The following is a 27,788-nucleotide window of genomic DNA, read 5'->3' as shown; positions in this document are numbered from 1 at the left end:
TTCGAATGTAAATGCTACTTACTTTGGGGTTCAGCTTGGAGATATCATATCGTTTTTCACTGAGGTTAAAGAGCTGTTAAAGAATATATATATATATATATTATGAACTTTTTTTGGTCAACATCTGTAATAATCAGTATTACTACTTCTAATCAAAGTATTTAATATACTGTACACAAGACTAAGAGCAACAAAGTTTTTACCTGTTTATAAGAACGTTTTACTGAAAACTGCACTGTTCACGGAACATTTTTGTCTGAGCGAGCAACAGTAAGTATACAGTTGGCGGCTGAAGGGTAAATTGAATTATGAGGTCTCACCAAGTAGTTTTCTCCATGTTTGGAGCGTAGCATGGAGGCCACCTCCTTTATGTTTGCACTGTAGCTTTGTTCCTCTACTGTACTGGGGAAGGAAACAGAAATGATCCGTTCTGTGATGTACACCAGGTCCACCTCATAGTTCTCCTCCATGGCCTGAAATAAACTCAAGCTCCTGCAAAAACCGGAAGAGATAGGGAATGTTTAGGGACCAACAAAACTGCTTCTAGAGAAAAAAACAATGCATTTATGCAACTATGAAAAACCTGCAACAACGCAGTTAAAATTATAATCTTCAGTCATGCTTGGTGTTTGAAAAATTGGAAATATTGCATTTAAGGAGCCCTCAGTGTGCATTGAAGGCTTGATATTTTGTTGATTCAAAACCATGCAGAAAAACCCCCAGCTCAAACCAGCCTAAAGTGTTTTGTTGATCTCAGCTGGTTTTAATTGATCTTAGCTGGTCTTCCAGCCTGGCTAGCCTGGTGTTTAGCTGGATTACCTGGTCTTCTAATCTAGCCATGCTGGTCTTCTGAAGGTGAAGCTGGTCTACCAGCCTGGCGAAGCAGATATTTAGCTGGTTTAGCTGGTCTGCCTAAACCCCTCTAAAACCATCAAAACAGACATATTTAGCCAGATTGGCCAGGCTTGTAGAGCTGCTAAACCACCTTAGGCTGGTTTTAAATGGTCAACCAACTGATCTTCCAGTATGACCAGCTGACAAGTGCCTAAGCTCCTCTAAAACCGTCAAAATAGACCAGTTTAACCAGCTTGGCCCAGCTGGTAGACCAGCTAAACCACCTTAGGCTGGTTTGAGATGGTCGACTAACTGGTCTTTCAGTATGACCAGCTGAAAAATGCCCAAGCCCCTCTAAAGCCATCAAAACAGATTAGTTTAACCAGCAAGGTCATGATGGTAGACCAGCTAAACCACCTTTGGCTGGTTTGAGAAAGTCGAGCTACTGGTCTACCAGTGTGACAATCTAAAAAGTGCCCAAGCCTCTTTAAAAACTGACCAGTTTAACCAACTTGGCCAGGCTGGAAGACCAGCTTAACCACCTTAGGCTGGTTTAAAATGGTCGACCAACTGGTCTACCAATATGACCAGCTGAAAAGTGCCCAAAACCATCTAAAACAATCAAAAAGGCCAGCCTAAACAGCTTTTCCAGACTATTAGACCAGCTAAACCACATTAGGCTGGTTTAAGATGGTCGACAAACTGGTCTAGCAGCCTGGCCAGCTGATGTGCCTAAAATCCTCTAAAACCATCAAAACAGACCAGTTTAACCAGCTAGGCCAGGCTGGTAGACCAGCTTAACCACCATAGGCTGGTTTGAGCTGTTTTGCAGCAGTCTTGTGTCTAACATGACATCACTAAATAATTGTGCTTTTTAGAAGAACGCCTCATCTCAAATATGTCAGCACCAAACAGTCCATTTAACGCATATCTGATGTTAAGTATGGCTTGAATAAAGTATAGTGGGGAGAGATTGATTTCGGAGATAAACAAACGAGATATGAAAATATCCTGCATTCCATGTGTGCAGCAGGGCAGACCAAAGAAAACAATTTGGTTGCTGGTGTGGTGTAAGCCTGCCAAAGATGTAACCACAATCAGGTCCCCCATCTCTGACCTCACTCTCTCCCCAGGTCAGGTTTGCAGGGCAATCAGACAGAAATAAACAAGGAGCGCGGCAGTCTTTCAATCAAACTCGCTGTTCCAAAACATAGTAAGCTGCCTACAAAGTATTTCAAAGGCATCATATGTGCACTCCTGACATGAAGGCTGTTCCAAAAGGTAAGGTACAATTCTAAGGTGAGTTCACATGCATAATTTACGGAGAGCGCAATCCTATAATACGTTGGGGAAAAAATCTATCCAAAAAGCGTGGAAATGTCGAGAGAAATATTGATTATAAATATACATATAATGCATTATAACAATTTATCTAATTAAAAAAGTACTATTTTGCCAATATATTCCTGCAATATTTTGGGTTATTAATCACATTTTAGCTTAACAACATGCAAATGCCAGACTTGATTGAACTCAGATGTGAGAAAAGTTGTTGCCTAAGTAGAGCGTTCCAAATCAGTCATTTGTGAGGTTCCATTTAAGCAATTTCCTCATTAGTAAAACTACATTGGAAGATCGGTTTCGAAATTCGTTGTGCATGTTATTAAGTTTGCATGCATTTTATAGATGAAAGCCTTAGTAAATTGCTGTAGCCTTGTCGAACAGTGATGCATTCTAGAAGAAAATGTGGATCTTGTCTGGTTTTCTTTGCATTGCTTTACATTGTGGCCACATTAAGTTATGCAATTCACTCAAATCCATTTTTAGAATTCGTGCAATCTCAAAAAATCGAAAGAGAGGTTGAAATCAATTAGGCCCCTAATCTTAGATACAAGGAACTTTTTCCTATACAATAAAAAGTGAATGTGAACATCTCCTTTTTGTGTCCCAGGGTAGAAGAAAGTCATATGGGTTTGAAACTACATGAGGGTGAGTAAATGAAAACATCATTATAATTATTGGGTGAGCTATCCATTTTGGTCATGCAATCCTTTTTAAAGCATAAATGCACATGTTTGATGCTTTTGTGCTTAACTTTTATACTGTTTTTTTGCCATTTACAAAACTTCCATCTACCACTAAAGAATGCCTTCCCAAAGGAAAACAGGAATGCTCATTTTGGCATAAAAGCAAGGATACTCTTTTGTCAGATATGTCTCTATATTTTCCCAAAAGAAAAGAATAGGTAACTAAAGTAACTGGGATTTGTTTTTCCCATGAGTGGGTGGGGCTACATGTATTTACAGCAAATCTTCATGCAAGATAAATGCTATTATTTGTATAATACATGTGGGAGAGAAAAAACTATCCCTGGGGATTGTGTAGATGTATTAAAACGTGTTCATTCTCCACACTCATAAACTGTAATTAAGAATGTTAGACTAATTCTAGCAGACCTTGCCAACATCTTAAGAATTCTATAAGCATACCAACAAAAATAGCTTATGGGAGACAGATACATTTATAAACTGGAGAGGACATTATTTACTGCAATGCAGCAATAAGATAACTAATAGTATTTGTGTGGAAGAGAATTACATATTTTACCTGGACGGTCTGCGTCGAGACTCCATACTCTTGGAGGATTTGGTTGAGCCCTAAAACAGAAGAACATTTTAGTTAGGATTATACTAACTTTGGGAAAGCCACGGTATAAAATAAATAAATAAACATGACATTCTCTTTTCTATTTCAACCCATCAGGGTAACCAACCCATTATGCATGCAGGACGACTTTTTGTATAATTCATAATTAAATTATCCTCTTTTTTTTTGTATTTACTAACAACTTAACTAATATTTGATTCTGTTAAATCAAAGGGATTGTATCGCTAAAGAAGACTTTGAATATAGTTCATGAGTCACATCGATTGTTTTTACTATGGTGTGCCGAGGAGTGGGGCGTGGCCGGGCCGAGAGGATGCATGCCTGGCATGGAATTGTTCTAATCAGACGGGAGGGGGATAAAGACAGAGAGAGAGACACACAGCCGCTGTGTGTGCGTCTGTGTGTGTTTAAGTTGATATATGTCATTAAAATTTCCGTTGACCGCTCAGCTGGTTCCTGCCTCCTCCTTGCCCATCCTTACCAGTTACATTGGTGCTAAAACCCGGGAAGGAGGAGGGATGCACTGTTGTAGAGTCCTCGCCACTGCCATCAGCCAGGGGAGGAGCTGAGGCCGTCTGGCAGGGGACAGAGGAGTCGCTGCAGTCCTCCAGGGGAGGAGCGGTTGTTGTCCGACAGAGGGTGGAGGAGTGGCTGAGGACCAGGCGACGGCGTGTCTGGGGTCCGGTGAGCGAGTTTTTCTCTCTCCTGTCTCTTTCGCTCTCTGTCTCTACCACTCACTTTTTCCCTCTCCCCTCTCCCTCCCCTCATCTCTCCCAGAGCTTCAGAGAGGCGGGGAAGAGCTGCTGGAGGGTATGGCCGGGCCGTGTGGATGCACACCTGCCCTGAATTGTTCTAATCAGCCAGGAGGGGGATAAAGACGAGCCGGAGGTGCCAGTTCGAGAGAGAGACACACACACGCGGCCGCTGTGTGTGTGTGTGTGTGTGTGTGTGTGTGTGTGTGTGTGTGTGTGTGTGTGTGTGTGTGTTTAAGTTGATTTATGTCATTAAAAGTTTAGTTGACAGCTCAGCAAGTTCCCGCCTCCTCCTTGCCCATCCTTACCTGTAACATGTGGTTTTGTTGTCCTTTTTCGAGCTTGACAGACTGAAGTCACTATTAACTTTATGGCATTTTGGCAAATGAGCCCTGTGAAGACTTTTTTTTTTATTAAACTTTTTTATTAAACTTTTGTTCCACAGAAGAAAGAAAGTCACACTGAAGTTTGGAGCGGCCTTAGGGTGAGCAAATGATGACTGAATTTTCCTTTCAGGTGAACTGTTTTTTTAATGATATAATTAAACAGAAGCACAAGCCTCGAAAGATGCATGGTTTACGTTCACCATCTAAATGACATACTAGTGAATGACCAACAAGACTAAAAAGGGAACAATGATTCCTAAGAAAACCCAGAATCCAACATGTAATTACACACAGTACTGGGGCCTATTCTAGACACTGTATGTACTCCCTGGACATGTGCAATTATATATGGTTTTGCATATGTAGCAGTCTTATAGAACAACGGAAGAAAATGGTGGGAACATTTTTCTGTATTCCTTTTTACTCTTTTTTTCTTTACTAATAATAATCCCAGGGTTCTCACACTTTTAACCAATGAATGTGCATGATTCTTCTAATAATTTGTGATCATTGAATAAGAAAAAAAAAAATCAGTTCGAGATTTCTGGGTCTGATTTTCATTTGTGTGTCAAGAACAAAAGTCTCAAATAAGACTGAAATGTCCTGAGATTTCTGTGCCTCTAAATGGAGAAATTGCTTAATGAGCAATACCAATCCGATTAAATATAGTCACTGAGCACTTTATTAGGAACACCTGTACATCTACATATTCATGTGATTATCTAATCAGCCAATTGTGTGGCAGCAGTGCAATGCATGAAATCATATGGGTCAGGAGATTCAGTTAATGTTCACACCAACCATCAGAATGGGGAACAATTGTGATCTCAGTAATTTGGACCATGGCATGATTGTTGGTGCCAGATGGGCTGGATTGAGTATTTCTGTAACTGCTGGGATTTTCACACACAACAGTCTCTAGAGTTTACTCAGAATGGTGCCAAAAATAAAAAACATCCAGTGAGGGGCAGTTCCGCAGATGGAAATGCCTTCTTCATGAGAGAGGTAAACAGAGAATGACCAGACTGTTTCGAGCTGACCGAAAGGCTACTGTAACTCAGATAGCCACTCTGTACAATTGTAGTGAGCAGAATAGCATCTCAGAATGCACAACACGTTGAACCTTTAGGTTGATAGGCTACAACAGCAGAAAACCACATTGGGTACTTTATTAGGACCACGGTGTTCCTTATGAAGTGCTCAGAGAGTGTATTTCAGAGTAGTGCATAACAAGAAAAAAAATATTCACATCAAAAATTTCAGGTAAACTTTCATTACTTTTTCCAAGCACCATGCGTGTCACAAAATGAAAATGCAAAAAAATAATAATTTTCGAGCAGGTTTCCGGAAACCTCACTCTATCTGTAATTGGTTGAACAAACAGTTAGTCCTGCCCCAAACTCAAACCAGTCAAATGGTCAGCCTACAAATGGCTTAAAACACATCATCTTTCATTTGAATGTCTTTTTCAGACCTGAAAAACACAATCTTAACATTCCATGATATATCTATTCTGCATATTTATTGGCCATAGGAACCCATTCATTTGACTTTATGTATTCTTTAAAGTGTGCAATTAAAAGTGTATATTTTATTTTCCTCAATTTCCTCAATTCATCTTCCTTTCCAAGAATCAAGTGCAATTTACAACAATGGTGTTTGCACACATAGTATTTTAGGAACAGTCAAGCTTTAAATATCGAACACTTTGTAAAAGAACAGTAACACATTTTGCAGCCAATACACTTCTGTGAGTATAGATTGCTAAGCCAGGCCACTATGAAAAAAATGTAAAAACAAAGAAAATCACAAATAATCCATAGCAAAACAAAGTGATCTAGAGAACGCCAAAACTCATAGCCAGAGAAATATTACGACACACTGGAGCAACACACCCTGGCATTTCAAACCCTCTATCCATCCCAGTCAAGCTTCCATCCCTTGCCACATCGTTGCCCAGCTCCAAAAGCATTTCCTTAATCAGCCGATAATTGCGACCCTCAGAAGGACAGCCAGGAAAGGGTGGTGGGGGTTTGGAGGGGGTCTCAGCCAAGCTTGATCAAAACCAGCTGGAAACACTGCTTTTGAGCGGGCCCAACAAATGAACAAGCAAGGAAGTGATTTTGAGGAAAAGCTGCCGCTACACAAAGACGATCCAGTGCAATCCAGGATGTTACGAACAAAAAGCTAAAGATTCTGCAGAACTCCAAAGGCCTACCTTGAACAGGTAACCAGTACTCCACCTCCAGGCATCACGAATTGAGGACAAGCGCCTCCGTAGAGAACCACTGGGATTCATATTTGGAAAGTAATGCTTCCTTTCTCCTTGCATTCCCTTTCTCCCGATCCCTGCCCCGTGTTCCCGGCACTATTTTGGCTCTGCGCTGGGCTGAGGATGCCACATGCCTGGTGTCAAACTCCAGCAGACCACAGCTTTCTTTCTTCCACACACAAAGTTACTCTTTGACTAGAGTTGTTCCCTCTCGCCTTCCTTTCCAGCCCCTCCCATTTCTCCCCTCCCTCTTTCCCATGCTGTGAGTGTGTGCGTGTGTGTGCTGCTGCAACCCGCATTTGTTTGGATCTTCGATCAATCCTTTGCTCTCTCTTTGGTTCACACACTCAGCAGCTGACTGGGGTAGTTGATCATTTTGACCTCCATAATCCACCCCACAGCTTAAAATATTCACAGTTGTGTCCTCGCCAGTAAACAATGTCCCATCACCACCATTTCTTTATAAGTAGAAAAGTAAAAGCATCAATTCAGAGAACTGTAACAGGTCCACTTTAAATATTAACATTTTTTCCTGCCAAACCAGTCCAAATGTATTTCATTATGACCACTTTCTACTTTTGTTTTTGCTGCAGTGCCTTTAATACTTATGTAAACACCCTTTTTGCATGTGAAATGAGCAACAATGCTGTGCTTATTAGCAAGCTGCATGTTTGCTATTGAATCCATTATTGTTTTTAACTTCCCCATCCTTTAATAACAGACTTTCTGTAAAATTTAGATTGGATCCAAAATCCAATCTGCTCTGAAATGTGCCAATCAAACTGTTGAAATCAGACTGAAATGGTTGCATATATTGTTTAAAATGCATTTCAATTGTTTGTTTCTTGCATTGTGATTCTTTAGAAGGATCTGCAGAGTGGAAGGTGCTACACACTAGGGGTTGCATAGACTAATATTGAATAGAAATAATGTAGTCTCTACAGTCAGCCTGAAGTCGACTAGTTGCTTTCCACGTAACCTACAAAACATGTCTGTTGGAAATAAAGCAGATGGTGGATTTCTGAAAAGTAGGAATGGCTAGGGAAGATTCATTCATATTAATGAGGAAAGCTCTACCTGATTTCTTAGGGTTAAGGGTTAGCAGGGGTGGAATGGGAAGAGAAATTGGCCTGGGATTTTACATAGAAACTGGCCCATAAATTGTTCGGGGCGGGGGTCTGTCCTTTTAGTTGTTGAGCGGTGGTGGTGGTGGGGGGGTTGGGTGTCACTGTCCTTTTAATGCATATCGCTGCCCCCTTTTGTGGCCTGTTCTGCATAAGGTGGAAGCTCATTTCAGTTTATCGTGGCCCATTTGGCCCGTTTCGCAGCCCAGCTCTCCCGATGGCCAGTCCACCCCTGATCAGCCCCAAAATGTGTCGGCACACTGGGAAAATGCCCGGTATGCCAGATTACCAATCCAGCCCTGGGGGTTAGGTTATATTTAGCACTTTCCAACTGTATACTTCTGAATCATCCAATCAGCAATAGCTTTATTCAAGAATATAAATGACTCTTCCCCTGACATCCTTCATTTCGGAAACTTGCCAGTAGGTGTGGAGGCCGATTGCTCTGCACAGAAAGAGAGAAGCGGCTCAAATGTACTTTGATAAAGATGCAGATGCTACAGTATCCTCCAATGTATGCAAAGTAGCCTTCAAATATAACCAAGATTCAAGTGATATGCAACATCATTTAAAATGACACCCGCTGGCACTAGTTAATGATTTACAACATGATCAGCACAACTTTGTGTGTTTGGACATCTGACCTGGTTGCTGTTTGCTCCTTCAAGAACACGATTCGGTGACAGTTAGAAAAGAGCTTCAAGTTGGAGTACGATGGCATGACTAGATCCTGTGTCCACTCTTAATCATCTGTAAAAGAGGCTGCAAGAGGACGGAGAACTGCCAGGATACACTCAAATATGTTCAGACACTTATGTTAACTTTTAACATGTCACAGCGTCACGACTAGCCGAATTCAGCTCGAATAATAGGCTAGACTAGTCAACTATTAAAAAGTATCTATACAACTTCCCCTTTATTATCTCACTGTGACCGGGTGAGCTTTCTGATCACCCAATAGAAGGGATGGGAATTGTAAGGAATCTAATGATTCTGATTCCGATTCCTCTTAACGATTCTGGTTCCTTAACAGTTCTGTTATAAATTAGTTTATTACTTCTGAGAAAAAAACATTTGGAAATGAGAAATGCAATTATTTAATATTTTAACAGAACAAATTCTTGTAAAAGTTGTGGCGTTTCAGTACGTTTTTCATACACTAAAAAGAACCGGCTGATAAGAGGCATTCATTCAAGAGGTAAAACTATATGTTTTGTGTCGTAGATTCAAAATAACTGATTCATAAGAGTCATTCGTTCTGGAATCAGTCTATAATGATCACACATTCTTTCGGAAATCAGACTACACTGGTCAAACTGTATGTTTTTGTGCTGTAGAGTCAAAAGAACTGGCTCATAAGAGTCATTAATTTGGGAATCGAACTACTCTGGTCAAAATGTGTTTCACCCAGTAGATTCAAAACAACCAGCTCAAAACAGTAATTCTTTCTGGAATCAGACTGCACTGCTTGCATTGCATGTTTTACGCTGTAGATTCAAAAAAACTGGCTCATAAGAGTAATTTGTTCAGGATTCAGACTAAACTGGTCAAACTGTTTTACGTGCTATAGATAAAAAAAACAAAAAAACATCCAATATGATTCATTCATTCAGGAAATGGTCTATACTGGTCAAACTGTATGTTTTGCACTGTAGATTCAAATGATCCAGCTCAGATGAGTCATTCTCTGGAATGGGAATACAATGGTCAAACTTTTTGTTTTGCACTGCAGATTCAAATGATCCAGCTCAAATGAGTCATTCTCTAGAATGGGAATACACTGGTCAAACTTTTTATTTGCACTTTAGATTCAAAACAACCCGCTCATTACAGTATAGCTCATACAGTACAGCTCATAACTGGGTCTACACTGGTTGCGCTGTATGTTTCTTGCTATAGATTCAAAAGAATGGTGTAATAAAATTAATTTGTTCTGAATAAACTGGTCAAACTGTATGTTTTGCACTGTAAATTCTAAACAACCAGCTTATACTGTAAGAGTCATTCATTCAGGAATCAAACTACACTGATCAAACTGTATGTTTTTTGCTGAAGATCCAAAAGAATGGACTCATAAGAGTCATTCATTCAGGAATCAGATTAAACTTGTTGCACTGTAGGTGTTTTTTAAAATGGACTAATAAGAGTAATTCATTCAGGAATCGGACTACACTGATTAAACTTTAGTCTTAATGCTGTAGATTCAACAAAACTGGCTCATAAGAGTCATTAATGCAGGAATCAAACTACACTTGTTGCACTGTATGTTTTTCCCTGTAGATTTTTTATAAACTGACTCATAAGAGTCATTCATTTGGGAATCAGACTACACTTTTTGCGCTGTATGTTTTTCGCTGTAGTTTTTAAAAAAAGAACACGGACTCATAAGAGTCATGCATTCAGGAAATGGGCTACACTTTTTGTGCTGTATGTTTCTCGCTGTAGCTTCAAAAGAACAGGCTCACATGAGTAATTTGTTTAGGAATCAGACTACACTGATCATATTATATGTTTTGCAATGCTGATTTAGTAGTGGTGTTGCAGTTTTGCTGTATGTGAGAACCACTGTAAGAACATTTTAGTATGGTGTTCGGTCCACATCAGCGGAACAATGCATGTTCAAGAACCCTTAACAGAACCTAAAGTAAAAATATTTCCAGTTCCATATTTATATAAATTTTGTATATAATGGTTCTCGGTTGCCAACCCTACCCAATAGGTGTTGCTGATAACTATGGATGTTTCTGAGCCATTTTTGCAGCTCAGTTTCAATTTAAAAAACATCACTGGGGAGGAAGTTTTCAGTTCTAAAAGACACAGAATGTTTTCATAGGAAAATAGACTCTTTTATCTTAAAAGTGCATGGAAAATTGTACTCTGCATTATATGACCCATTTAAATCAGAGCCCGGGGGCATAATAATTGAAATCCAAGAACTACAGTCCAACCAAAGACATTTTTAAAGTATGACTATCTTGCCACTGCTTAAGACAGAGCATTATTGTCTAGATGACTCCTAGATAGGAAAGGACAAATACTTTCTTTATCATGCTTTGAAAGGTAAAATAGGACATTTAACTAGACAGAGAAAAGCATTGCACAGGATAGTCATATGACAAACCGATCTTGAGATTCAAGGGGTTTGCTGTTGTGAATCAAAGACGTCAGCTTAACCACAACTAAATGACCATGACAGATCCTAGAGGTGAGGGCGGTGCATGTCTCCCACATTGCCTCAAGGGACATGCAGATTTAATTATGGACACACATGGCGAAATATACATAGATATTTCTAAGCACAACCCGACATAGCCACAAACATACCATCTTGAGAGTTATATTCCGAATTATTTATGGAAAAGTAAGATGCCAAGTATAACACGACGTGATGAATGAGAAGCTCAAGAAATTTGTATTCACAGCAGTAAGCCTCTTTTCAAAGCGCTTTGGTATTAGGGTACTACAACTTAAAGTGATTGTTCACCCAAAAAGAAAAATTGTGGAACACATAAGGAGATGTTATGCAGAATGCTAGCCACAGTCACCATTCACTTTCTTTGCATCTTTTTTTCTGTACAATGAAAGTCAATGGCGACATAGGCTATAGGGCTGTCAGTCCCTAACATTCTGTCTAATATCTCCTTTTCTGTTCAATAAAAGAAAGAAAATCATGCAGCACTGGAAATTAATAAGGGCGAGTACATGATGACAGAATTGTCATATTTAGATGACCTATCCCTTTAAGAGAGCCTGTACTAATCTGTCCGAAATAATTAAATGAATTTGATCCCAGAACACCACTAGAATGGTGTCATGTGTGTGTGCATGCATGTGTGTGTGTGTGTGTGTGGGGGCGGGTTTTGTGGTTTACAAGGAATTTTTTTTAGGCTACAAACTGCTATTTTATGCTATAAATGTGGTTTATGAGGACAGTTCTAGTGTCCCCACAATTTAAATCATTTTTTTTTTGAGCATGTAAAAACTTTTTTTGTGAGGGTTAGGTTTAGGGGTAGGATTAGGGTTAGGGGATAGAATCTGTAGTTCATATAGTAGAAAAATCATTACGTCTATGAAGAGTCCTCATAAGAATAGCCGCACCAATGTGTGTGTATGTATGTGTGTGTGTGTCCTGCACAAGATAATACAATATTGCAGGCTTTATAAGCAGCTGTCTCTTGGTTTTGGGGACTAATGGCCAATTTGTAATCTGATACTTCCTTTCTCAAGATAAATAAGAACCCAGCAATACCAGTCTATTTTTTCATATACAGTGATCTGTAATTGAATCATTACATTGAACAAGTTGCATAGATTTATTGTTTTAAATGTGGCAATTTATATTTAGAGGACTCTACCAATGTGCCTATACTTACACATAGTAAAGCACAATCAAGTAAAACTCGACATTAAATAAATCTAATGTACAGAGGGAGAACTCACTAAGAAAGGATTGTGCCTGCTGACAACATTGCTTATTTACCCATAAGCAGCAAAGCAGCCCCGAATCATGATGCTTAATCCACACAAATTTTCCCAGTAGTGCTCTGGACTGTCAAGATGGTCTTTCAGGCATGCAGCAATGTTTTCTTGGAAAGCAGTGGCTTCCTTCATGATGTCCTGCCATAAACACCATGCCTGTTTAATGTTTTCCGTGTAGTATACTAATGAACAGAGATGTTGACCAGTTCCAATAACTCCTTCAAGTCTTTAGCTGTCACTCTAGGGTACTTTTATCCTAACTAAATATTCTGCGGGGTGCCCATTGAGTCATCTTGGATGGACAGCCCCTTCTAGAGAGAGTAGCCACAGTAGCTGTTCGAGATAACTTTGTAACCCTTTCCAGCTTTATGCAAAGCAACAATTCTTGATCGTAAGTCTTCGGAGATCTCTTTATTTTTTTTATTTTTTATTTTGAGCAATGGTCCATGTCAGCAGATGCTTCTTGTGAAAAGCAAACTCAAAATATTTGAGTGCTTTTTATAAGTCAAAGTAGCTCTAACCCACACTCATTAACTGGATGCAGGTTTGTCAACTCTTTTTTTCTTCAGTTTTGTTGACGGTATTAGCCTAGGGGTTTACATTCCTTTTTTAACATACACTGTGAATGTTTGAATGATGTATGTAATATGTAAAAGTACAATACAATCATTTGTGTGTTATTAGTTAAATAGATTGAGTTTGTTCATTCTTGGAACTAAGATGAAGATCAAACCAGATTTTAAGACAAATTTATACATAAATGCAGGTAATTCCACTGTTTCCTTGCCACTGACACGCATCATACCTCTTTACCAGCGTGCATTATGTTGTCTTGTTAAACTGGATTGTGGGTGGTATTTGAGTAAGACTCAAGGTGTTTTGCACACAAAAGTTGTGCAACTGTTTTTGGAATTTCTCTCCAATTTTAAGCATTGCTACCGTTAGAACTTTTAGAATTTTTATATATATTCACAGTCACCCACACTTTTTGGGAAATATTCATTATATCTTAAGAGTTTTGTTTTACCACGGTGCAAAGGAAAGAATCTAGCCAATCACAACTTTTAGACCAAACAAAAGCAACTGCCAATTGGTTGCGGACTGAACGAATGTGCAAGCTGTACCACCCACTTACCTGTGCCTTTCAGCACAACATTTTGGACTACTCAGTGAACACTAATGCACTTAATTAATAGTTATGCACCAAGGTGATAAGGTTTATAATGTGCCCCCCACACTACTTTTCAGGTTGTTCCCACGCCCTTGGGTATACGTTTTTGTTCTTTACAGCATTTTCTTCGGCTACGCTCCAGCACACCACTGTAGCAATAAAACGATCTAATGATGTTTCAGAGGGATCATAAGAGGCATAGAGAGTCTATTTCGGTGTCCCTAAAGCCCATCTCTGATTGTACATGCTCACATGGAGAGCTCCAAACAAACATCTGAGTTTTATTTGGATCAGTGCAGTTAGTCATCCACAGCTGCGTCTGGGTGAGATGAGTTTTCTTCACCCAGGCACGAGGGGATGAGGAAAAGAGTGGACGGACGGGTTCTGGCCCAAGTGAAAAAACATGCTTGAGCTCAGCATGACTTTTATATGGACATCTGCCTCTGCTAAACGATTAAAGGAATAGTTCACCCAAACATTACATTTCTGTCATTATTTACACTCCCTCATATTGTTCCAAACCCATATGATATAATTGTCTTTTCCATGAAATGCATAAGGAGAATTTTACACAGTTCAAATCAAAAGTTATAAGTGACTACATGTTCAAAAAGGACAAACACATCATAAATGCAACATAAAAGTATTCCAAATGACTCATGCACTACTGTATATAAAAATAAATTATGGACTACTTTTTTAATACTTGAATGGTACATTTTTTGTCCTTTTTGAAGCTTGACAGACGCCACGTCTATGAACTCACGTTGTATGAAAAAAAGAGCTGTGTTAAGATTTTTCAAAATTTTTCCTTTTGTGTTCCATTTGGACTTAGAATATAATTTGGGGTCACTATCCCTTTAATGCATTTTCACTGGACTGCTCATCCCCATCCGCGATTGGGTGGTCATCATAGCCCCAGTGAGCCTGTGTTTAGCTAATCCAACCAATAATTTGAGCTTCAGCACTCTGAGGTTTAGACTGGAAGTAAAGTTTAGACTACAGCAGCTGCATAGCAACAGAGTTAGCTGAAGAGCTAAATATTTATGTGTTAAAGCAGTTATTTTTTGAGGCAATTACAGATGTCATTAATGACTTTACACTGTAAGGAGCATAATGTGTCATTGTCCATATTAATATATAGAAAACAAACATATGAACACACTAATATGGTTGTTAAACATGGTGTAAAATACTCACTGTTGTCTCTACATGCTTCAGAGTGATGTCATTGCTGGGAGCCTGAAAAGGAGAGAGAGAAGAAAGAAAGCACATAAGACAGTGACAAGTAAAAAGACTACATGTAGAAAAATGACTGTTGGAAATGTGCCCTCTTGAGGCCTATCCTCATTACACATCTGTTGAACACCAGAAAATGTGTTCTCTAGATGAATAACTATCAGACTGGCGAGCAATTGGAGATCCAAAAGGGTAAAATAAAGGGAAAACAGATATCCTGAAACAACTGTATTATAAGAGATCATGTTGTCTGGGAAATTAATGGGATAGTTCACCCAAAAATGAACATTCTGTCATTTTACTCAACTGTCTGACTTTTTTTTATTCTATATATAGAATTTTATATATATAGCTTCAGTCACCTCCTATGCATAGTTCCCTGTCTATCACTCACTCAACGTTGTGTCAATGTAGTGACACTAGGTATCGCTCTTGGGAGCCCAAAACACCTCTGATCTTGGCCAATGGAAATTGCCGAGTGGAATTTGCATGCCACTGCCCCGGACATACGGGTATAAAAGGAGCTGGCTTACAACCACTCATTAAGATTTTTTCTTCGGAGCCGAGCGGTTGATTCACAGAGAGCTAAATTCCACTGCCGGTCCATTCACCTCTGCTTGCTGTTGGATTTACGGCGCATTACAGTGTTTCTCCCCCTTGTGCACGGATTGAGTGCAGAACACTTCAACAGCATAAAAGAGTATATATCCTTGCATTAAAAGAGTGTATTTTCTCTAAAAGAGTGGCACAAATGGAGAACGGCGTCCGCTTCACCTCAGAGAAGGGCAAGAATGCCGCTGCCCTGTGTGCGGAGATTGCAGAAGGACGCGATAGAGCCTGTCCCTCCAGCAGAGATGAAGAAAGGGTTCTACAGCCCCTACTTCATTGTGCCAAAAAAAGGCGGTGGGTTGCGGCCAATCTTGGACTTGCGAGTACTGAACCAGGCCTTGCACAGACTTCTGTTCAAGATGCTAATGCAGAAAGGCATTTTGCCATGATTCTAGCTCACTCTCGAGACTTGGTGCTTGGGCAAATCAGCCGGTAGGGGCTTCCGGTCAACAGAGAAAAGAGCAAGCTCTCCCCAGTTCAGAGCATCTCTTTTCTCGGGGTGGAGTTAGACTCAGTCTCTACGATAGCGCACCTCACGAGTGAGCACGCGCAGTAGGTGCTGAACTGCCTAAAGTCATTCAGGCGGAGAACGGCGGTCCCACTGAAACAATTTCAGAGGCTCCTGGGGCATATGGCATCTTCGAAGGTGGGGACGCTGCTCGGGTTGATGCATATGAGACCGCACCAGCACTGGCTTCAGACTCGAGTCCCGAGATGGGCATAGGGCCCCGGCACATATCGCTTGGCCATCGCGCCGATCTGCTGTCATTTTTTCAGACCTTGCATTTCTGCGGGCAGGGGTCTCCTTAATGCAAGTGTCCAGGCACGTCATTGTTATGACAGATGCCTCCAAGTGTGGCTGGGGCGCCGTGTGCAATGGGCACACAGGCTCCTGGACGGGGCATATCAACTGCCTCAAGTAATGGTCGCCCGGAAGAGGTTTTGGCCATTGATCCAGGGCAAGCATGTGTTTGTCCATATGGACAACACAGTGATGGCAGCATATATAAACCACCAAGGTGGCTTACTCTCGCGTCACATGTCGAAACTCGCCCGCCATCTCCACCTCTGGGGTCAGCAGCGATTCAAGTCATTGCTAGCCACTCACATCCCACAACGGATGCACTGTTGTGGCAGGTCATGCTCAGGGGAGAGTGGAGACTCCACCCCAGGTGGTCCAGCTGATTTTGAGTTCAAGGCTCCCCTCAACACAGAAGCGCTGGCACACAACTGGCCCAGGGGGCTGCGCAAGTATGCGTTTCCCCCAGTTAGCCTGCTTTCACAGACCTTGTGCAAGGTCAGGGAGGACGAGGAGCAAGTCATCCTGGTGTATGATGGTTGGTGCGGCCTTTCCCCATTATGGGCAGTCGTCTTGTCCCCGAGGTGTGGGGGACTGTACGATGCTTGTGGAGCATTGGGGGAGGTTACGTGAGGGCCAGGTGCACTTGCTACGAGGCTTGCAGTGGCTTGCCCGCACCTGGACTGCCAATCCACGTAACACAGTACAGCTAGTTGTGGCATTTCGTGTAGGGAACCCTAGTGTCACTACATCGACACAACGTCGAGTGAGTGACAGATAGGGAACGTCTTGGTTACTGTCGTAACCTCCATTCTCTGATGGGAATGAGGGAATGAGACGTTGTGTCACTCTTGCTCTGAACTACCCACTGAAATGTCCGGGACCCTGTATAGGCTCCTCAGTGCAAATCCTGAATGAGTGGTTGCGAGCCAGCTCCTTTTATACCCATATGTCCTGGGGAGTGGCATGCAAATTCCACTTGCCAGATCCCATTGGCCTTTTCTCAATGATCAGAGGTGTTTGGGTCTCCCAAGAGCAACCCCTAGTGTTACCACATTGACACAACGTCTCATTCCCTCCATCAGGGAATGGAGATTACAACAGTAACCAAGAAGTTTTTCCATAAAATGAAAGTGAATGGTGACTGAGGCGCTCATTTCCAAACATTTTGCCCAAACTTTTCTGTCCATTTCCTTTGGAGTTCTACAGGAGAAATAAATGAGTGTCTCTTCAACTGGTCAACTGCATGTCCTGATGTTATTATTATTATTATTATTATTATTATTATTATTATTATTTTAAATGAAGGTTACATTGAAACGTATTTGAAAACTTCTTACCAGCTCTTATCATTTATTTTTGGTACTTTCCAAATGGTTTTAAAAATTTTCCAGACCCAGGCAATATTACACAAAATTTTACACAAAAATTATTACTCGTACATGTTTAAAACTATGGTAATCTAAACAAAGAATTTTTTATTTCAATAGCTATTGTGTAAAAATTATTTCCACACTTTTTTTTTAACTTATGAAATTTCACTGAAGTTTTAGGCCCTTAATACAGTTTTTGAGGTTAGTGTACTTGTCTTAGTGTACTTAAGAGCATGCTTAAGATGAAATAGGTGACAAGTTTTGTTTAAAGAAAAATAAGAAAATATCAAGGTAAATATCGCTTGTGAGCAGAATACTGTCATTGGACGTCCTTTCTAATAAAGCTGTAATTTTGACAAATTATGGAAAAAAGTGTGAAATTATTATATATATAATTATTATTATAATTATGTGTACTTAGGATACATACAATGCAGCAAGACAAATGAGGCGGCTGTTTTATTTCAAAATATGAAAAAAAAAAAAAAAAAAAACATGTAATTCCCATCAGCATCTTTTCCACCAATTAATTACAGTATATTAAACTCAATACAGAATTTGAGATGTGCTGGAAATGACACTGTGATGGGAATTTTAATAACTTTCAGAAAAAGAAAAAAAAACACAAAATTACATAAACCATCTGTGATGAATTTATGCATAAATAAATAAATAAATAAAATAAACAAATAAAATAAAATGTTTACTGAGACATCACAGCGGAACACCACCGCTATTTTTATGTATAACAATGTATCTGAGCAGAGATAACAAAGATTGGAATCATATTTGTATGCCTAATTTCCTTCAGTAAAAAACAGGTTCTCTCTGATGTGAAAGAGAAGAGATGAGATGGGTGCATCACTAAACAGCCTGGGTAAATATTTAGACAAGGCCACATAGCTCCAGAGTTACTGTGAAAGAGGGGGAGGCTGCCTGGTTGCTGAAAAGCACCATATACAGAAGTTTAGCACAGAACTCCATAACAGACTTTATTCCCCATGAGCCAGAGAAAGGTATTTATTTATGAGGTCTCTGGCCCCTAGGAATCCATGATGTCATGGACCAACATGAGTCTGGCTAACCTCAGAATACCCATGTAAGACTGAGATGGCACAAGAACTCGAGAAATGGCCATTTAGAGACAGGAGAACATGGGCAAGATAGTGTTGTAAGTGGTGAGATAGTTAAGTCCTGCTTTACTTTTCCAGGAATGGGCAACTCCGTGGTTTGTTAAACTACCGCTGAACTCAATTGGATTGGTTGAAGTCGTCGGGAGATATAAGAGCATAACGTCCAGGGAATTGTTGAGATATCATGAACAACCTCCGCTGAAAGGCGAAACCTCAGGCTTTTGAGGTCTGAGCAATCAATGATGTAATGTGAATCATCAAACCTCAGTATTCCGCAAGAGACCCTACATGTCTCGATTCCTGAGTATAAAAATTCTCCCTAAGACGGTTTCCAAGAGTAATAAAGCTGGAGGGAAATTATACACCCCAGCTGTAGTGTGCACTGCTGCAGCCCCCTAAATGGCCTCCCATAGCTGAGGCTCAACCACTAACTTGAGTGCATCCGCTCCACCGACAAAGAGCGCGAAAATTTGGCAACACCATTCAGCATGCTTCTGAGCTCCTTGTTATGTCCATCTAGCATGACCACCTCCAAACCCATTATGGCTACCGCTGTTCCTACAAAGAAACCAAGCAAGATCTGCAAGACTCCAACCACTACTGAAAAGGGAGAATGTAGATACAACTGCTGGCAAGACATCACAGATCACATTGACCAGAAAGGTCATCATCTATTTGATCTCTGTTATTCTAGGTCTTCTTTGCCAAGAAGTTCCATACAGTGGAATTACAACCACATCTGAGGGTAAGCAGAGATTTAATTTCTTAACACAAGTATGTGAATGCTAAACAAGGTTGATTTTGAGTGTCGTTGCATTTCAAAATGTGTTAGACTGCTATTCATACCACAACACAATTTTCCGTTGCATTCTCAGCATTGCCACAAGGAGCGCTATAGCAGACATCAGCATAAACTGTTGTTTTCTACAGTTAATGTTCTCTGTCACGCTTCACAATAAGGCTGCATTTGTTAACAATAGATAACATGGACTTACAATGAACAATACTTTTACAGATTGCAGTAATCTTGATTAATTTTAAAGGAATATTTCAGGTTTGACAGCATTTATGGCATAATGTGGATTTTTACTAAACAAATATTTAGATGAATCCCTCCTTTTCTTAAAAAAGAATGTTTAGGTTATAATGAGTCACCTACAATGGCAGTGAATGTGGGCAATTTTTGGAGGGTTTAAGTAAATACAAAATCAGTGAAGCTTATAACTGAATAAAAGCACTTCTTTAGACATTAATTCTTCTGCTAAAACTAGTATATTATTTGAGCTGTCAGACTATTTAAATCGTCGTTTTTGTGCGATTACTGGAAACAGAGTGGGGAGATTTCTAAAACATGAGTACTTCATTAATAAATACACAAGATCCTACCTATCCTACCTACCAGTATGTCATACTGATATTCTTTTGTGCACGTGACAGTCCAAGAGACAAAACAAAGTATTACAAATATCTGTAAGAAACCTCTAGCCATCTTTTCGTGTAAATGGTCATGTCTGTGGATTTTTACTAAACAAATATTTAAATGTTTTGCACTTATTATGCACATTTTTATGCAATATTTAAATATGGTCTGCACTTATATAGCACTTTTTTAGCGCCTTTAGCACTTATATAGCACCTTTTTAACCTTAGTGGTATTCAAAGCACTTTACACTGCGTCTCACTCACCCAGTCACACACACACAAATCTATATATATATATATAAAATAAATAATAAATATGTATACAGTACATGTGAAAGTGTATGTTTTATCTTATATTCTATTTACAATTATTTAATCATATTTAAGCCTCTAAAACATGTAGGGTGACAAATTAATTTTAAAAAATAAAGTTGTATTTATCTTTGTGTTATGAACTTGCATGTGAAATAATACAACCTATCACTGTAGGAGTTTTCATGTCAACTACATATTTTATCACAAATAATTAACAAGTCTAAACCTAAAAATTAAACAGAATTACACGTATAACAATTAAACACTTGTTTCATGAAAAGGTGCAGTGTATCAAAGCTGTCTGAATGTGATATACCAGGTCTAGTTTACCTCTGCCGGTGTCTGAAAAACGAACATTTAGAGTGACAGAAAAACACCTCACAAGCATTTTCACATAGTAAAGGGGTGCTGTAGATGCCACCAACTCTTGGTAAAAAATACTTTCTGTGCTCCCACATGTAATCCATTTACATTGATTCTTCTCAGTACACTTCAATAGAAACAGGAAGTTAGATGACATAATTCAAAAGAGCGCAGCATGGAAAAGGGGTGGGGCTGAATAAGGTGAATTGGAGGTGTAATCGAGTTTGAAATCATGATTGCAAAGGAGACTCCTGTCGAGAAGTACAGGGAAAATGGAGTTAAAGTCATTACACACAAAACCAAATGGATTGTTTCAGAAGACATAGATTAAACCACTGGAGTCTGATGGATTATTTTTATGCAGACTTTATCTGCTTTTTAGAGCCTCAAAGACCTGATCACCATTCACTTGCATTGGACCGACAGAGCTGAGATATTCTTCTAAAAATCTCTAATTGTGTTCTGCAAAAGAAAGTAAGTCATACATATCTGGAATGGCATGAAGGTGAGTAAATGATGAGAGAATTTTCATTTTGAGGTGAACTATCCCTTTAACTAATGTTAAAGGATAGTACCTTATTGTAACATGTTACCACTTTCATGTTGTGGAGCGGAGGGGGGCGGGGCCGGTCGGAATATCGCGCGCCCGGTCCCCAATCAGCCTGATGAGGCGCGCGAGGGATAAAGGCGGCCGGTGACGATTGTTCGAGAGAGAGAGAATTACGGACATGTCCGTCATGTGTGTTTGTTTATGTGTTTTTCAGTTTCTCATTAAAATATAATTTATGTGGACAAGCCGGTTCTCGCCTCCTCCTTGCCCATCCTTCAACTGTGTTACACATGTCAACCACTGTAATGGCAGAACAGAAGTTTGAAGAAATTGCTGAAATGTTTAAGCCAGCTACCTTATTAATAACACATCCAGTTCAATGGCAGTAAACTATGTCAACAACACCCCCCCCGCCCCAGAGTACTGAGGTTTGTTACTGACATAGCAATGCAAGCACGCACATCATTATGTTCACTGCCAAGCACTGAAGTCTGCATTTGTGTACTCAAGGAGTCAAGAACAGGGTTTACAGAATCAAAGGCAGTTTGCAAATTCACAGGAAAGGCCATTTCACTGATAAATTTGAATAAGCATCAATATTTAACCTCATACTCTCAGTGTGATCAACTTGTGTCCACAGCACCACCCAATGCATTCAGTTATAACTGTGAGTTTTAGTGGGTGTTCAGGATTTAACGTACATTTCACTGTATTTACGGGCAACAAAGCAACATTTTGGACATTTTTGTTGTATTTTTACTTTTACAATAATTATTGCATTGTGAATACTCAAGTATTCGACTACATGTGCATAACTATCTTCAATTGAGATACCACAAACAGAAATAGAATAAGCTTGATGAAAAGTGTCTTAATATGCAATGACTGAAAATTCATGTTTGGGTAAACTTTGCCTTTAAAATAGATCTACAGCTGTGGCAAAAGTATTGGGAGTGACATACATTTTGTGTTTCGCAAGTGTTTCTGCTTCAGTTGTTGTGGTGTTGATTCACATTGTTTCTAAATTATTGTGCAGAGTGATCAGATGCATTCTAAATAATGGCAAAAAGCTTCATTGGCCAAAAAAATTAACTTCATCACAAAAACCCACATTTCACTGTTTTTTGGTCCTGGCAAAAAATTATCAGCTAACATCATTTCACTAATCATATCAGCAGCACCTGGGAAAGTGTGAATGAGTACTAGTCAGGTGAAATCACTCTATCATTCTGATTGGATTATAAGAGCAGACCGATTGCTATAAAACGAGGGAAGAAGTGCTTCCGATCATTGTGTTATTGTTAGCAATGGTTATCTCTTAAGAAAGACGTTCAGCCATCATCTTTTTGCATCAAAATGGCCTCACATGCAAGGAAATTGTTGCAAAGAATATTGCACCTGAAAGAACCATTTACCGGATCATCAAGAACTTCAAGGAGAGAGGTTCAACTGCAGTGAAAAAGGCTTCAGGACGTCCCAGAATGTCCAGCAAGCGCCAGGACCGTCTCCGCCTGAGGAGTCAGCTATGGAATCGTGTCACCACCAATGCAGAGATTGCTGAATATTGGCAGCAGACTGGTGTGAGTGCATCTGCACACTCAGTGAGGAGAAGACTTTTGGACAATGGCCTGTTGTCAAGAAGGGCAGCAAAGAAGCCACTTCTCTCCAAGAAAAACATCAAGGACTGACTGAAATTCTACAGGAAGTACAAGGATTGGACCGCAGAAGACTGGTGCAAAGATATTTTCTCTGATGAAGCCCCCTTCCAACTGTTTGGGACATCTGGAAAATCGATAGTCTGGAGAAGAAAAGGTGAACGCCACCATGAGTCCTGTGTCGTGCCAACAGTGAAGCATCCTGAGGCCATCCATGTGCGGGGTTGCTTTTCATCCAAGGGAGTGGGCCCTCTCACAATTCTGCCCAAAAACACTGCCATGAATAAAGAATGATATCAAACGTCCTGTAAGAGCAACTTCTCCCAATGGTCCAGGAGCAATTTGGTGATGATCCAAACATTTTCCAGCATGATGGAACACCATGTCACAAGGCAAGACTGATAATGAAGTGGCTCAGAGATCATTACATTGAAATTTTGGATCCGTGGCCAGGCAAATACCCGGATCTTAATCCCATAGATAACCTGTGGTCAATCCTCAAAAGGCGAGTAGACAAACAGAAGCCCACAAATTGTGATAAACTCTGAGCACTAATAAGGCAAGAATGGATCGCCATCAGTCAGGATTTGACCCAGAAACTGATATCCAGCATGCCAGAGTGAATTGCAGAAGTTATGAAGAACAAGGGTCAACACTGTAAATATTGACTCTTTGCATATATTGAATGTTTTTGCCAATAAAAGCCTTTAGAACTTATGAAACGCTTATCATTGTTTTCCAGTATACCATAGAAAGATGTGAAAAAATATCTACAAATAAAACAAATTTGCAAAACACAAAATGTATGTCAATGCCAATACTTTTGGCCATGGCTGTACATTGATCTGAGGTTAAGAGTATTGCATAAAATGGATTCAGCAACCCTCCGAGTCACCACAATCTTGGATAAAAGCTGCAATTTTTGTACATCAATGGCAAAGATTCTTAATCATTAGGCTACCGCTGCCAAAGTAAAGTCATTGCAATGGTCTTACAAGCACAGCAGGACTTACTTCAGGCTTATGTGGTTTAGACTGGTTCTGAAAATGTTAACAAGAACTGATGTTTTTTTTTCAGCTACAGCAGACATTCCAAAGCTTACAGTACAAAGATACTGTACAGAGTGTGTCGGGAGATTTCGAGTAGAGGTCAGTTTCATCCTCTTGTTTCACAATAATTGTCTCTGCGGTTCTTGCAATTGACTCGTCAAATATATTCCATTTACACAACTCTTCCTGCAACTACCCAGCTGAAAGAAAAAAGTTTGTTTAAGATGGTCTCCCAGCTGACAAATGCCCTAAAACCCCTCTAAGCAGACTACAAAGTGAGAATGGTAAACCATCTAGTGTTGTTGTTGTTTTTTAAGTTTGTATCAAAGTTTAATATTTAAGGTTAAGAGTTTTGAAAAATTCCTAACCCCAAGTCCAAGCAATATTAATAGTGATGTGTGCCTCAACAAGCACACTAACAAGGGCCACCTGATAGGATTTACCAGGGCTTCGGTAGATCTGTGCAATGACGAATGCTCAAATTGATCAAAAAGTTACTTGTGTGTGACAGACATGATTTTGTCAAGACCGACACGGCTCATCCTATGATCATACCACTCGCCTTAAACGATTTACAAAACACAAATTATAGCCCACTTAAGAAAATACTGCAGGAAGAAAGCACAGGGAGTTTCCTAGAAGGAAGGCACAAATTGAGTGAACAGAGCCTCCTTTAAGATGACACGTGGCTAAAATAAACCCAGCCGGTACTTATGTGAAACCATGAATGCACTATTTCTGTACCATTATAATTAATACTTATATCCTTAATATGCACAGTCTATTCTACATGCAACATTTTCAATGCAATGCATCTTCTACAATGACTTGACATTGTCACTTGAATTGCAAAAGACTGTGAGTGGGTTGGGTGATAAATTTAATCTATTAAATTCTCATATTTGCAAGTGAATAGTGGTCAGAACTTTGAAGTACCAGAAAGCACAGCATAAAAGTAATCCATATTACTCCAGTGGTTAAATCCATGTATTCAGAAGCAGTATGATAGGTGTGGGTTAGGAACACATCGATATTATAGTCCTTTTTTACTATAAATTCTCTTCCCTGCCCAGTAGGTGGCGATATGTACTATGAGAATCTGAAAAAAAGAAGAATGTGGAAGAGAAAGTGAAAGTGGAGATTTATAGTAAAAAAGAAATAAATATTGATCTGTTTCTCACCCACACTTATCCTATAGCTTCTGAAGATTTAACCGGTGGATAAGTATTTACATGCTTTTTCTGGGATCCCAAAATACACAGCATTTGTTTTGCTGCAGTCTTTACATTTAGAACAAGCCATTCGGTGTCACATTCAATTTCAGCTTCATGTGGGTTAACATATAGTTTTACGTTACACTGTCAGCAGTTCGGTTTGAGCTTTTATTTTCCCTCTGAAATACAAATGAACATAGAATCAGCAGCTATTTGTCCTAAATCACCCCCTTTGACCATAATTTATATGAAACAGGTATACCAAGCATTTTTAAAAGCTTTCATGTGCTATTTTGTGGGCCACAGATTTATATCCCAATTAAAATTCCTAAAACCACACAGTTAAGAGAAGTATTTTGTCAATGTACCATGTGCTTGTTTTCCTAATGATGGGAAAAATTGCCAGCTCTGTCTTGAGTGCATAGACATTTAGTCACTGACCCAAGTTCAACTGCTTACAGAACAGTGACACAGTAGATCAGATTTGTGCTCAAACACAGAGCAGATCTACTGAGAAAAAAGGTAACCACAAAAGGAAGAAGCTGTTTAAAGCCTTAGGTAACTCTATATTGTCTGGTGCCCCCCACTGGTTGACAAAATAAGCACATGTACTAACCACTAGTGGGGCAGTAAGCGTAAGTACTGCTCTTTTGCTTTAAAAGTATCATATTATGAGGAATCATATGAAACACAAACTAGAACACTAAACACCAGAGAGCAAACCTGCAGCTCATGTGTAAAATTGAAGTTAAAAGCTGTTTTTCATTTCACATATGAAAAGGGCATTTACATAAAAGTCTTAAAGGAATGTTCCGGGTTCAATACATGTTAAGCTCATTTGTGGCATAGTGTTAATTTCAAATGAAAATAATTTTCAGCAAAAAACTCATTACCACACTTACAATGCATGAAAACGTTAATATTTGCACTTTTTTTAAAAAGAATAGCCACAAAATGACTTTAGTGTTATAAAATCATTTGCTAAATCCAATATTACAACTTTGTTGTCAAGACGACATAACAGCGGTAAACACAGTAGTCTGGTAAACACTGTAAGGCCAGTGAATACCTGATTTAGCACACTAAAATCATGTTAGCATTTATAATGTTAACGTCTTGTGGTTATACATTTGAAACGGTGTGTATTTGATTTTTGGACTGGCACATTTACTTCCATTATAAGTGTCTTTGAGATTTTTGCTTTTTTTAATACCTACAAGAGATTGTAATATTTTTTGTAATTAACATAAAGCCACAAATGCTGTCAATTGAAACATGCAAAAAGCATGTTTAATTCTAAGGGTTCAAGAGAGAGAGGGTGGAAAACGTTACAAAAATAATCAGTGGGGCTACTGATTGTTGACCCCTCATTTGTTATGGCTTCAAGGGCTTTAACAGGTTCTCAAAAACCCCTTGAAACTTTGCTTACAATCCCTCATAACATGGTATTATCTGATAACTGTGTTTTGGTTCATAAACTGTAAATTATTAGTTTGAAGCGGCAGACAGCTGTTTGGCTTGACGATCTGATGCACTGTGTGGAAGTCTTACCTAAAAGAGCACCTAAAAAGGACATGTTCCCTCAGTGCTCCAGCACTTCAGGAACAATTACAGTATGATTTAAATGTGTTTAGCATGGCTGAATCAACAACAACATTTAATAAATAAAATCCCTTAATATATGAATCTGAGCATTGACAACTAGGGAATAATGTTGGTTGAATCACCAGCAACATTTTACTGAGTTGTGAGCTTGCAGACTAAATAAAATGTGATGAGAAACAAAATACTATTCTGCGATATATTGCCCGGACAATGCATTTTTCTTTTGAGTTGTCAGACCTATTTCCACTCATAAACAAACAGCGACTAGTGCAGTTAGATTCCTTAATGAATGACTCTTATAATCTAATTTACTGTACTGCAAGTCACTACTGTCAGTCATGTTGGTGTACTTAGATTTGAAAAATTATTTTCATAACTGACTGGTTACTCATGCCATTTTTTGTTGTTGCAATAATTGATTTATATAAATGAAAACATCAGAGTTTGAATTAATAGCATTTTTAACTTTTTTTAAACATCCTAAAAACAATTAAATAAAGTACCTTCATATATATATATATATATGGGTGCCCAAAGCACATCAATGCGCAAGGACAACAAACACTATCCCCACTGGTCCGAACTGACAGAAGGTCTACTGTGGCACAAGTCACAGAAAAGTTTAATGGTGGTTACGGGAAGAATGTGTCACAACACACAGTGGATTGCATTATTCTGCACATGGGGCTGCATAGCCGCAGACTGGTCAGAGTGCCCATGATGACCCCTGTCCACCGTCGAATGTGCAAGCATGTGTGGGCATGTGAGCGTCAGAAC

General features: G+C 39.4%; 1 protein-coding gene across 8 annotated transcripts in view; it reads right to left on the bottom strand.

Moving 5' to 3' along the window:
* LOC127654637 (tensin-1-like) overlaps positions 1-27,788 on the bottom strand; it is a 345,068-nt gene that overhangs the window by 93,073 nt on the left and 224,207 nt on the right. For 7 of the 8 annotated variants that reach the window (XM_052141859.1, XM_052141861.1, XM_052141862.1 and 4 more), the window contains 4 exons: positions 14,886-14,927; positions 3,442-3,491; positions 321-492; positions 23-73 (listed from right to left, as the gene is read on the bottom strand). In XM_052141859.1, the coding sequence (XP_051997819.1) occupies positions 23-73; positions 321-492; positions 3,442-3,491; positions 14,886-14,927 (315 nt within the window). Of the gene's footprint in view, positions 1-22; positions 74-320; positions 493-3,441; positions 3,492-6,857; positions 7,098-14,885; positions 14,928-27,788 lie in introns of those variants that run through there. The other variant, XM_052141865.1, reaches the window with a different exon arrangement.

This window comes from Xyrauchen texanus, chromosome 14 (assembly GCF_025860055.1).
Source record: "Xyrauchen texanus isolate HMW12.3.18 chromosome 14, RBS_HiC_50CHRs, whole genome shotgun sequence".
NCBI lineage: Eukaryota > Metazoa > Chordata > Actinopteri > Cypriniformes > Catostomidae > Xyrauchen > Xyrauchen texanus.
The sequence above is the reverse complement of the archived record's forward strand: the minus strand, read 5'-3'. Positions and strand labels throughout refer to the sequence as shown.